The sequence below is a fragment of the Anabrus simplex genome, chromosome 3 (assembly GCF_040414725.1).
Source record: "Anabrus simplex isolate iqAnaSimp1 chromosome 3, ASM4041472v1, whole genome shotgun sequence".
Classification (NCBI taxonomy): Eukaryota; Metazoa; Arthropoda; class Insecta; order Orthoptera; family Tettigoniidae; genus Anabrus; species Anabrus simplex.
The window spans coordinates 345,192,253-345,205,566 of record NC_090267.1 but is presented as its reverse complement, the minus strand read 5'-3'; the positions used below and the strand labels follow the sequence as shown (position 1 = coordinate 345,205,566).

Sequence of the window (13,314 nt, the reverse complement as noted above, 5' to 3'; positions counted from 1 at the left end):
CGCGCACGGCCAACTCGCCCGGTAACATCGTACTTTACGAAGATGGTTTTCATATATATTATCTATTGACTTAGTGTCGTGTTTTTGCTCACAGAGGAACTCTTTTAACGTATTTAACATTACCGCATTGCACTCAGCATATATTTCTCTACATATGTTGGCTACCAATGCCGCAGAAAGCACCCATATCTACAGTATAAATTTTAGGATTGTCAAAGACTTCAAACTTATTTTTCTGCGAGGCTTCTCAGCTTCAGTTTTTTATTTTTATTTGTGACTAACAAGTTATCAAACTTGTACAAATTACATATTCAAACCTGGACATTTAGCATAAATATGCTTTGTATTTTAACTTGTTACAGACAGTTTTAATTATGAGGGTCAGTTTTTTGTGTTTTAACTTTAATGTGTATCTCTGGCCGAGGCGCTAAAGGCGTGCTTGGCTCGCCCGGAAGGACATGGGTTCGAATCCCCATCAGAAAGTTGTCAGATTTAAGAAACGAGATTTCCACTTCTGGAGGTGCCCTGAGGTTCACTCAGCCTACACCAAAAATGAGTACCAGGTTAATTCCTGGGGGTTAAGTCAGCCAGGCGTAGAGCTAACCACTCTACCCCATCAAGTGATGATAGTGGAAGCCTTTACCGTCAGTCTAGCTTAAGCCAGTGAGGAGGACGGACGTATCGTGTGGCGTGCGCCTGCTGAGTGGAGTGGATTAGGAGTGAGGAAGTGGTAAGGTCAAGCGGTCGGCAAGGAGATAGATACGATGAATTGGATAGACGTAGAGGCTATGAGGAAAGTAGTAAAAGAAGTAATACAGGAGGTATGTCCGTTTGAACAATTAAAGAAGATGCTTCAAGAACAAGTCCAGGAGCAAGAAAAGACGAGACAGTGGATCCAGGATTATATGAAAAATACGAAGGCGATGACAGAAGGCAGCGAGAACGAACTGGTGTCACTAAGAGAGAAAATAAAAAATATGGAAGAAGAGATGGTAAACCTGAAGAAAGGAATTGAAGTCCGCAGACAGGAGCGTAAGAAGAAATCCATATTTATTTATGGGGTGGAGGAAGAAAAGGCAGAATCTAAAGTAGACATTATTTACAAAGTGGTAGATGTTATACAAAAAAAAAAAAATGAAAATAAATTTCAGTGAGGTAGATATAGACAATGTGGAGAGAGTTGGCAAGGTGGGAGGGCACAGGCCCATAAAAGTGTCGCTGCTATCTTCATTGATGGCAGATATAGTGATAAGGAACGCTGGTAATCTACAGTGTGAGAACATTAGAATTAAGAGAGATTTCGGAAGAGAAGAGAGTAAAAATTTTAAAATTCTTAAGAAACTTTTTGTGAAAGCAAAAATTCAGGGATTGAAAGCGTATATTAGTGGTCAGATACTTGCGGTGAGCGACAGGAATTGGACCCGAAAGTGGACAATATCAAAACTGAAATTAATGGATGAGAGTTTGAGGCAAGAAGAAACTAGCAGGGATGAGAGTTCGAGGCAAAAGAGTTTGAGGCAAGAAGAAATAAGCAGGGCTGAGAGATTGAGGCATGAAGAAACTACCAGGAATGATGTGAGGCAAAAAGAAAAAAAGCAGGGCTGACAATTCGAGGCAAGAAGAAACTACCAGGGCTGATGCACATACTGTAGAGGAAGGAACACTGAGTAGATGGGGTTCCTGGGAAGAGATCATAAAAAGAGCTGAAGAAAAAGGAAATGCAAGGAGGATGGAAGTAGCCAGGAAATTAATGGACGAACTAGTGTTGGAGGTCTGCGCGAGGGAAGAAAAAGAATCAGAGGGGAAGACAAGTGGACAGAATCGGAGCGAGAATAATGGTTCGAGAGAGGAAGCAGAAGTAAGAAGTGCTGCGATCAAAGGGAGAAGCTTGAGTTTGAAGGACCTATGGGACAAAAAGGGAAAAATGGAAGGAATAATTACGAGAAGTAAAAAGTTAAGTAACAGTAGCAAGTAACATAGTTTGCCTATGGATGGATGACAAGAGAGGAAGTGTAGTTTATGGTGGTGTCTGTATGTATGTACTTATCCAAGCAATGGTGCCTGCATGTGTAGTATAATTGTAATTGAAGTGATGGTGTCTTTAGGTAAAAGATGGATGGATTAGTTGTATGGTATTCATTCAAGTGATGATATGACGACTGGATTTATAGTGTTAACAATGGAAGGTGATGATGAGGGATGGATGATAAGAGAGGTAGCGAAGCTTAAATGGTATTGATGATAAGAGAGGTAGCATAGTTTAGATGGTATTTATTCAAATGATGGTGCCTGCATATATGGATGAAAGATAAGAGAGGTAACGAGGTGATAAGGTGTTTTTAAGTGTATTGTAATTGTATGGTATTTATTCAAGTGTTTTTAGGTACAAAATGGATGAATTGTGGAGTTCGATAGATGGATGATAAGAGAGGTAGCGAAGTTTAGATGAGGGATGGAAATGAGGAGAGGTAAAGAAGTTTAGATGGTATTATTCAAGTGATGGTGTCAGTATGTGTATCTAATTGTTGAAGTTAATGTGGCCTGGAAAATGATGGATGGTTGTGGAGTTCGATAGATGGATGATGTGTAGTATAATTGTTATTGAAGTGATGGTGTTTTTAGGTAAAAGATGGATGGATTAATTGTACGGTATTTATTCAAGTGATGATATGACGACTGGATTGGAAGTGTCAAGAGGGATGATGATAAGAGGGGTAGCGAAGTTTAAATGGTATAGATGATAAGAGAGGTAGTGAAGTTTAGATGGTATTTATCCAAGTGATGGTGTCTGTATATATGGACAAAGGATAAGAGAAGTTACGAGGTGATAAGGTGTTTTCAGGTGTATTGGAATGGTATGGTATTTATTCAAGTGTTTTTAGGTATAAGATGGATGAATTGTAGAGTTCGATAGATGAATGATAAGAGAGGTAGTGAAGTTTAGATGATGGATGGAACGAAGTTTAGATGGTAATTAGTCACGTGATGGTGTCTGTATGTGTATGGTCTGTGGAGTTCGATAGATGGATGATAAGAAAGGTAGTGAAGTTTAGATGGAGGACTCTAATTGAAGTGTTAAGTATGAAAGGTGATGATGGATGGATGATAAGAGAGACAGCACAATTTAAATGGTATTGATAAGTGATTCATTAACTAATGGTAGATCGGTAAGCAAAGTTGGTTGTATATGATTATTTAAATTAGATTAAGAATGGTTGTATAAGACGAGCAGGAACAGATAAGTAGTGTAGTGATAAATTTGCAACGTGTGCAGAGTACGTTGTAGCAGAATGTGTGTGCAACGGAAGTAAGGAATCAGCAACTCAGAGGGAGTCAAGTAGAGGAAATGTAGGAGGAATGGAATGTGCAAAGGTTCACGTGTTTACTCAGCAGGGGCACGAAGGTCTGTGACATTCATAATACAGCTTAAATTGCATATTCTGGGAAACAATAGAAATACTGTTCTATTCATTTTTGTTCATTCCGTACATTATTTTCTTTTCTTTTTCTGTACAGCACATAGAGTGTGATATGTATTTTTTGTTTTTACAGTTCATAGAGTGTGAATTTTGGCTTAGGCTGGACATTGTTATTTTCTCTTTAACGGATCAAATAGGTATTCTTACTGTAGATCTGAGAAAATAATAATAATAAATAAATAAATAGTGGAAGCCTTTACCTTCCACCCCTCCAAGGGCCTTCATGGCCTGTATGAAGATGACTTTTCTTTTGTTTTGTATAATGATCCTAATTGGCTGATGATGACGTCCATGGATGTTGAAACCGGTACCATAACTAAATGAGGTTGTAATTTTAACCAACAACACATCTTGTATTGAAAAGGTGGATCTTGTACAATCTAACTTTTTGTTTTGTAGTCCGTAGATATCGACAACTCAGATGAGTTTCTTTGTGAAAAATGTATGAAGTTCCATTATCGACTTACAGTAAGTTACCTCTAAAGGTACAAGTTCTCTCACAATAAATGAAGATAAATATTTATTTTGATTTTAAGACACAAGAAGTAAATTGTCAAACACTATTAGGAATTATTTATGAAGCATGAGAAACAACTATGTCCTAAACATAAAATATTTACACCTATGTCAACTCATGTTATATGATTGTAAAAAGTTTAAGTATTGTCGTAGCGTAGAAATAAGCTAAGTTTTTTAACACGAAGAGTTTACGTAAGTGTTCACTCACAATATGAGATTGCCAGAAGTTTAAGTACTATCTCAACATGGAAAATAACTCCTTTATCGTGAAGACTTGATGCATAAATTCTGATCTGATCCAACAGCCAAACAGTACACTACTGGTCTGGATAATAGACTTGTCTTAAAACTGGTAGGTCTTGTAGGCTTTATTAAAATACATGTGTTACTCTTGTCAGTTTCTTTGTATCTTGATTATCATTGGAGATATAAAATAAAATGTGATATCAACTGAGCCTGGGCGACGTGTCCCCACTGTAGCCAGAGTCCGGCTCCATAGCTAAATGGTTAGCGTGCTGGCCTTTGGTCACAGGGGTCCCGAATTCGATTCCCGGCAGGCTCGGGAATTTTAACCATAATTGGTTAATTTTGCTGGCACTGGGGCTGGGTGTATGTGTCATCTTCATAATAATTTCATCCTCATCATGATGCGCAGGTCGCCTACGGGAGTCACATCAAAATCTGGCGAGCCGAACTTGTCCTCGGACACTCTTGGCACTAAAAGCCATACGCCATTTCATTTCATTTACTGTAGCCAGAAGTGGCGTGGCCTACGTCATTAGCTCCACACTGGCAGAGAAAGAGCCAACATATTCTCATGTGATGAAATACTCTGTGATTTAAACACAGAGTAACTGCTGTACCAGCTTTTCTGATACAATATATATAAAGGACACAAGCAAAGAACTGGAATCACATAAGGCTTTTGGCAGATGATATACTGTATAGAGTGGTAAATAAGTTACAGGATTCTTCATTGGGGAAATCACATAAATGAGGTCATAAATACAGGTTACAGATCTCTTCATATGGTTAAGGGAGTATTTAGAGATTGTAGTAAGGAATTAAGGAGAGTGTGTACTGTATAACTCTAATAAGATCCCATAGAGTATGGTTCCAGTGTATGGAACCCACATCAGGATTACTAGATGCAAGAACTGGACAAGATCCACGGGAAAGCAGCACTATTTGTTCTGGGTGATTTCTGTCAAAATAGTGTTACATAAATATTGCAAACTTTGGGCTGAGAAGACTCGGGACTAAGGAGACGAGATGCTTGACTAAGTGGGATGTCAAGAAATCAGCTTCATTTCCCGTTTCAAATCCCATTTACAATGAATCAATGGAAATTTACTGTTATTGATTCATTATAAGTGGGATGTTCCAAGCTGACAGTGGAGAAATGGCATCAAGTGACAACGGTCAATGAATACACTTGAATGGAGCTTTTAAAGGTAGGAAAGATCATACTTTGAAAATAAAACTGTAATTCAAGAGGACAAATTGGAGTAAATCATCTTTTTTATATATATAGAAAGAGAAATTAGTGATTGGAATAATTTATCAAGGGAAATGTCTGATAAATCAATAAATTTCCAAGTTCTTTGAAATCATTAAAAAAAAAAAAAAAAACTAAGCAGATAACTGATGGAGAATCTGCCATCTGAGCCTTAAATGCCAATCAGTGGTGACTGATTTCCTATCTCAGTCAAGAATGAATCCACAAATTTAGTTTCATGAAATACACCTTCTACCATGGACTAGGCAGCTATCTTTCCAAATGAAGTAAGCATACCTTTAGGTCAGCAAACTGTCAGCTTTATTCAAAATAATATCATCATTGTAAATGCCACTGTCAGTCTTGAAGATTTTGGCCGATCTTGCAAGTCCTAGCCATTTCACTCTGACCAATGCTAGATCCGCCACTGTGATGTTGGCCCAATGTAATGAGGTCTGTCTTAAGCTGGTCCCTCCATTTCATCTGAGGATTTCCAAAAGGGAGTATTGATATGAGTTTCTTCCCAGACCCCCTTCACTGCATGATCACTGCCTTATCTGATCACATGTCCAATCCACTGCACCTGTCTGCCAGGAATCTTGTACTTTACACTTGGTTTCCCATACAGTCCCCTGATCTGAATATTTTTATGAATCCACCACTCTGTATTAACTTGCACTAGACCAAAGGTCTGATGCACCATTCTCTTTGCAAAAACGTGTTGATCCACTTTTGTCAAAGTCCACATTTCACTTCCATACGGAAGTATAGGGCTCACAATCATTAAATAGAACTTGATTTTTATGTTTTTCGGAAAGGAGTTTGGATTTGAACAGTGGGGTCAATGTAAAGTAAACGAGTTTGCCACCTGAATTATGCTTTTGACATCTTGTTGTTGGATATTGTGGTCTTTCATTGTGGTTCCAGGATATTTCAAGATACTGCATGCAATACAAAATCTAAAAGATTTACTCATTAAAATATTATCATCTTATTTTTAAACTTACCTTTAACTTATTTGAAGCTGGATCCTCATCAAGGGGTTTCTTCCACCATTTTAAGGCCTCTTTAAAGCTATTTCTTATAAAGTACCAGTAGGATCCAATCTGACAATAGGTGTCATGTTGACTATAGTTCTGCTTATGGCGGTCCAGGACAATTAAAAATTGAGGCATTATGTCATAATCAGGAACTACATTCCAGTTTAATGGATCATAACCTGAATGAAGCTTCCAGTTCAACTTTATCCAGTCCATGGATGCACCAAATGCACCATGTTCAGCAGCTTTCATATAGTGATCTTTGGCTTTTTCCATGTCCTCTATACGTTCATAGTATTGAGCAGCAACGTGATTCACCAAGGCATTGTTGTGAGCCAGTCGAAGGGCAGTCAGAATACAGTCATGAGCCAGTTTCAAATCACGAAAGGGTTTTGGAAATTTTAAAAAGTTTTGAGCACACCGGATATTAACATGTACATAATTTTTTCCGCGATCCAGGGCATCCCTGAAAGAAAATAAAGTTTGTAATGGAAAAGAAATCTGAATTTTAAAACATTAGTTTCCACCTAGTCTGGCCATAAATACAGCTACAAACTAGCAGCTAAATTTCAACATTTTTCCTGCAATACCATCTGGTGACAATCTCTTCTGAAAACATTTTAAAAATTAATTTTGCTAGTGACTGAACATCACACTAACTCGGACAGGTTATCAGCAATGATAGAATAAGACACTCCTAGGACTGGGAAGGAAATGGCCATGTGGCCTTAATTAATGTACAGCCTCAGTATTTTCCTGGTGTGAAAATGGGAAACAGTGGAAAAAAATTGTCAGGGCTGCCAATGGTGGGATTCAAACACATCATTTCCTCAATGTCGGCTTACAGCCAACTCAGTCTTCTTTTACTAAGAGTCTACATTAATCTCCAAAGTGATTCCGTTGCATCCATTGTCCCCTAAAGTATACCAAAATACTAAGTTATGTTCTGCTGTAAAGCCTTTAAATAAAACTTTGCACATGGGGCAGAATTGGAGTTTTCAACAGAACTCTGCTCCAGCAAATAAGGCGAAGACCATTCAAAAATGGTTGCAAGCAAATGTTGCTAATTTCATTACTGTTGTTGATTAGTCATCTGGCAGTCCAAATCTCCTTTCTTTGGATTGTAAATTGTGGGTAATGTTTGAGAAAATGGTCTATAAGAAGAGATATCTTAATATTGACAGCCTTAAAAGAGCCTTGAAGCCTACTGCAGCCAATTTTCCCATGAACATAATGCATGATGCAATTGGTGCATGGTCAGGAAGATTTAAGTCCTGCATTTCAGAAGAAGGTGGACATCAAATAGTATGACTAACATTCTTAGTATTTTCTTCCATACCTAAGATATATATCTCTTTACCAATCTGTACTTCGTACTATATTGTTATTATAATATGTAACAGTATTCATGACCAAACAAGGTATATGTAAAATTATACAAAAAAGTTATATGAAACAGGGTTAAACAATAGAATTGAAGACACTGCATTTTATAAAAAAACTATCAATGTTGAGATGAATATATGTCAACACTGACCATTATAACCCACTAAGTGTCTCACTTTATACTTCAGTCAACTCTACTGACACTTGGATGTTTGTTCAATGGACATGCAATATATGTTGGCAGTTTGTTTTGAACCTTGTTTGGATGCAGCATACTTACTTTTATTTAGGTGTCTGTCACTGTTCGTGATAGCAATTTCGGAGAACTGCAGAGGAAGGTCACTAACAAAGGAGTCAAAGGGACCACCACTGGAGGCATGCCTGTGGTGAGTTTAAAATGTTGGCACATATCTTCAGCTACTGCCTGTTTGACTCTTTTTATTAGAAATGCATGCATCATCAAATATGAGGCCATTTTGCTAACACTTTCTATTATGAAAGTTTTTCGGATCCATGGCTGAATGGTCAAAGTGGCCTCCAGTTCAGAGGGCCTCAGGTTTAATTTCTGGCCAGGTCAGGGATTTTAATTTTAAATTATTAATTTCCTTGGTTCACGGATTGGGTATTTGTACTGTCCTAATGACCCTGCAACTCATATAACATACACAACACTATCCTCTATGGCAATAATACACAGTTTCTTATACACAGCAGATGTTGCCCATCCTTGTCAGGAGGGTCGGCCTCACAAGAGCTGCACCAGGCTAGCAACAACCATACAAACTTTATTATTATTATTATTATTATTATTATTATTAGCGAATTCTCCCAATATTTGAAGACGTTAAGCAAATAACTCAATCATTTCTTCTGTGGGTTCTTCTTGTTTTTCCAATAGGTTTTCATTCTTTCCCAGAAGTCTTGTTTACATTCTGCCATCCAGTTTGGTCTGTACTGTTTTTGTTGTGGTTGCTCTGATGTAACTTCCCAGTTGTTTGCTTTGTGTCTAAAGATGTCTCTTTTTAGGATGTCTGTTGAAATTATGTTTGCAGTTTTGAGATCCTTTTGAAGTTTGTTAAGCCAGGGTGTTGAGTTTTTAAGCAACATTATATAATCTATTATCCTTTCTATCAATCAATTTTCTGGTGATCTAGTCAGATGGCCAAAGAATTTCATTCGTCTTTTCCTAAATTTCTATGTTTGAGAACTTTCCTGTCATAGGATATAAACTTCATGGTTTTGATCCATGTTGAATTGTGATCACAATAATAACTAAACTTATGTCGTAATGCTCCACCTTTTCAATACTATATTATGCAATGTTTACATTACATTTCTAATCTGGGAACTAGTTTCGGCCTTGGCTGGCCATCATCAGCCTTAATACAAAACTGAACAAACACATCCAATAACTAAAACAAATGTACAAACACACACAAATGGCATTAAAAAGTGTTAAAAACATCTGGGATGAACTATGTGCACACAACAGTAGGTGACACACCACATGCCGCAACGAGAGGTTTACTTCATGGACATCGCATTGAATTGCGAATCTCCACCTGCTGCAATCTAAGAACGTGCCAGTTACTTAACCATATCTTTGTGTGCCGTCCTTGATTCAACCATTAACAATGTCCTACAGAGGATGAGCATTTTCATATTTTAAAGACAAGCACTAAGGGAACATTTTAACATGATGCAACGCATCAAAGAATTTTTTTAAATTTTTTTTATTTTTTGCTAGGGGCTTTACGTCGCACCGACAGAGATAGGTCTTATGGCGACGATGGGATAGGAAGGGCCTAGGAGTTGGAAGGAAGCGGCCGTGGCCTTAATTAAGGTACAGCCCCAGCATTTGCCTGGTGTGAAAATGGGAAACCACGGAAAACCATTTTCAGGGCTGCCGATAGTGGGATTCGAACCTACTATCTCCCGGATGCAAGCTCACAGCCGCGCGCCTCTACATGCACGGCCAACTCGCCCGGTCGAAGAATTTTAGAGCCTGATTTTAATTTTGTCATATTTTACGTGTTGTGCACATAATTCATCCCAAATGTTTTTAACACTTTTTAATGTCATTTGTGTGTGTTTGTACATTTGTTTTAGTTATTGGATGTGTTTGTACAGTTTTGCAGTAAGGCTGATGATGGCCAGCCAAGGCCAAAACTAGTTCCTACATTAGAAATGTAATGTAAACATTGCATAATATAGTATTGAAAAGGTGAACCATTATGACATAAGTTTAGTTTTGTTTTGATTGATTGTAACCTGTAACCTTCTTGGGTGTATCTTGCTCCTAAGATTTTTTCTTAATGATCTTCCTCTTTTCTTTTTTGATTTCTTCAAGTTCTTGCTTTCTGCTGAGTGCCAATGTTTCACTTGCATAAAGGACTGTTGGTTTTATGTAATGCCGAATTTTTGTATGTCTTGACATGGATTTTTTTGTTGTAGATGTTTTGGACTAACCTTAATGCTCTTTTAATTTTTTGGAGACAAGTTTGTTGTGAGATCTTTTCAATGCCTGTCGGTTCGATAAATTCTCCGAGGTATTTAAAGTAAGGGACTCTGACAATTGTACCATATTTTGTTCTCAGCCTCTTGATATCTGTCTTTGAAGAAAAGAATTTAGTCTTCTCGAATGATACCTGCAGTCCCACCTTTTCTGCAATTTCTTCAAGTATCTCGAGCTGTTTAACGGCAGTCTCCTCATCCTCTGTTAGTATCACCAGATCATGTGCAAAAGCGATGTATGGTATGTAGAGGTTTTCTTTGGGAAAGCCCAGTCGGATTGGCTTCCAAAACTCACATTTCTTCAGTTCTTTCTCCTCTTCTTCCATAACCTTGTCTAGGACGACGTTGAACAGAACAGGAGAGAGTCTATCACCTTGTCTCACGCCTGTTTGAACGTCGAAGGGTTCTGAGAATTCCCCCATAAATTTCACTTTAGATTTCGTGCCAGTCAGTGTTTGTTTTATAAGTTCTTGAGTTTTGGAATCCAGTTTCCTCTCTTCTAGAATTTGGAAGAGTGAGGGCCTGTTGAACAAATCGGGCCTGTCAAACAAATCGTAAGCCTTTTTGAAATCTACAAAGGTGCATACAAGGGTTTTTTATCTGAGAGCTCACATTTTGAATATGGTTTTGAGGTTAAAAATTTGTTCGGGGCATGACCTATTTGGTCTGAATCCTGCTTGATATTCAGCTAATTTGGGTTCTAATTGCTTTTGTGTTCTTTGCAAGAGACGTGCTGATAAAATTTTGTAAGTGACAGATACCAGGGAGATCCCTCCATAACTATTTACATCTGATTTGTCACCTTTTTTATGTAGTGGATGGATTAGAGCAATCTTCCAATCATCTGGGAGCTTTTCAGTTTGCCAAATGTTTTGAATTATTTGTGTATTATTATTATTATTATTATTATTATTATTATTATTATTATTATTATTAGCTTATGGCCTTGTTTAGTTCAATATTTCTTAAATATAAATCTTTAAAAAACTGTGTCTAACCATCGCCGTTTTGATCGCCCTCTACTTCTCTTACCACTAATGACCAAGCTCATTATTCTCCTAGACAGCATCTCCTCGTCCTTTCGCCTCACGTGAACCCACTGTCGAAACCAGTTTATATTTGATCACTTCATTCCTAAATTATCCTTATCTACCCATACCGAGTACCAGTACCTTTCTGAAATAATTATATCGAATATTTGAATATAAAAACTGAGCAAGCAGCATGTCTGGGAAGTTTTTTACAATTGGCGTTACGTCGCACCAACACAGGTAGGTCTTATGGCGACGATGGGACAGGAAAGGGCTAGGAGTGGGAAGGAAGCGGCCGTGGCCTTATTTTACAGCCCCAGCATTTGCCTGGTGTGAAAATGGGAAACCACGAAAACCATCTTCAGAACTGCCGACAGTGGGGTTCAAACCCACTAGCTATTGAATACTGGATACTGGCCGAGCTCAAGCGACTGCAGTATCTGGAAAGTACAGTGAAACATGTCTGAAAGACCACTCCTATTAAGCAGCCACCCCTCTTAAAGACTGCCTTTTAAAGGAACTGACTTAAAATCTCATAGGTATTTTGTACCTCCGTTTAAAACCACCCCTCTAACCATTGCCGTTTTGATCGCCCTCTACTTCTCTTACCACTCATTACCGAGCCCATTATTCTCCTAGACAGCATCTCCTCGTCCTTTCGCCTCATGTGACCCCACTGTCGAAACTTTTTTCAAAGGACCACTTCTCATTGAAATCTGGAGGAGTATAACACTCATGATAAAGACTTATGACTAGCAAGTCCTTACCAAGTTCTTGGCAAGAGACACCCTTTACCACAGTTTTGTTGCAAAAGGTCTGCATTTCATATATGCAAGTAATCAACTGAGCCAGGCATACCTAATGAACTCTGGAATTCCCACTACCAATGAGGAAGGAAGCCCACTGACCTTTGTTAGAAGTTTACATAAATTGGTCAGTAAAGTTTTAAAAACAGGGACAAGAGGGTGTGTGTCATAATAGTTTATTTCAATTGATGTTTTGTGATGTTAGAGATGTCTAAGAATGTGAGAAGCATACTATCTCTTGAAAATCATGTAAAAATGATCTGCGATAGTGAAAATTAGTTACTGGAAAGGAAATAAGAAAATAATTTAAATGTAGCAGAACTCAGATAAATTCCATTTTAAAATCAAAAGATCATTTAAAATGAGTGAACAATTTGGAAAATTAAATTGTTAAAAGAAGGTCAATGAAAATAAAACAAAAGTTAAATTTTTGATTTTTTGAAGGAAAGTAAAAGGTTAGGCATAAAGTTTGTCTGCTGGTTCTGGGGTGTGGAGCAGCATGCCTGTCTCTTACCCAAAGACCCTGAGTTTGAATCCGGCCAGGCCAGGGATTTTTACCTGGATCTGAGGGCTGGTTCAAGGTCCACTCAGCGTAAGTAATTACAATTGAGGAGCTATCTGACAGTGAGACAGCAGAATTCAAAAATAATTGCCAAGATGATTCGTCATGATGACCACATGACACCTCATAATCAGCAAGCCTTCAGGTTGAGCAGCAGATGCTTGGCAGGCCATGACCCTACGGGATATTTGCGCTATGGGATTTGGGGTTACAAAATTTGTACTGTGCTAGTAAAGTACTATACTGTAAAAACTGCAGTAAATCCCATACATTTTGCTTCAACAAAACAAAACAAACCAATGCTATTGAAAAATGCCTCCCCCCTTTAAGCAACTACTCTTCTGAAAAACAATTTTTTTCCATGGAATAGTCAATGGCCACTTATAGGTTTCATTGTAGTTCATTTTGAAGAAATACTTGGTTGTATGAAAGTGTTATGAAGCTTCTGGAATGACTGTGCATGTGACCTTAGTCATCAT

General features: G+C 38.0%; 1 protein-coding gene across 1 annotated transcript in view; it reads right to left on the bottom strand.

Annotated features, from left to right (window-relative positions):
- The window catches only part of LOC136867325 (uncharacterized), a 59,215-nt gene that overhangs the window by 23,200 nt on the left and 22,701 nt on the right, over positions 1 to 13,314 (bottom strand). Inside the window, exon 3 of the mRNA XM_067144477.2 lies at positions 6,504 to 7,002. Coding sequence (XP_067000578.2) covers positions 6,504 to 7,002 — 499 coding nt within the window. The remainder of the gene's footprint in view (positions 1 to 6,503; positions 7,003 to 13,314) is intronic.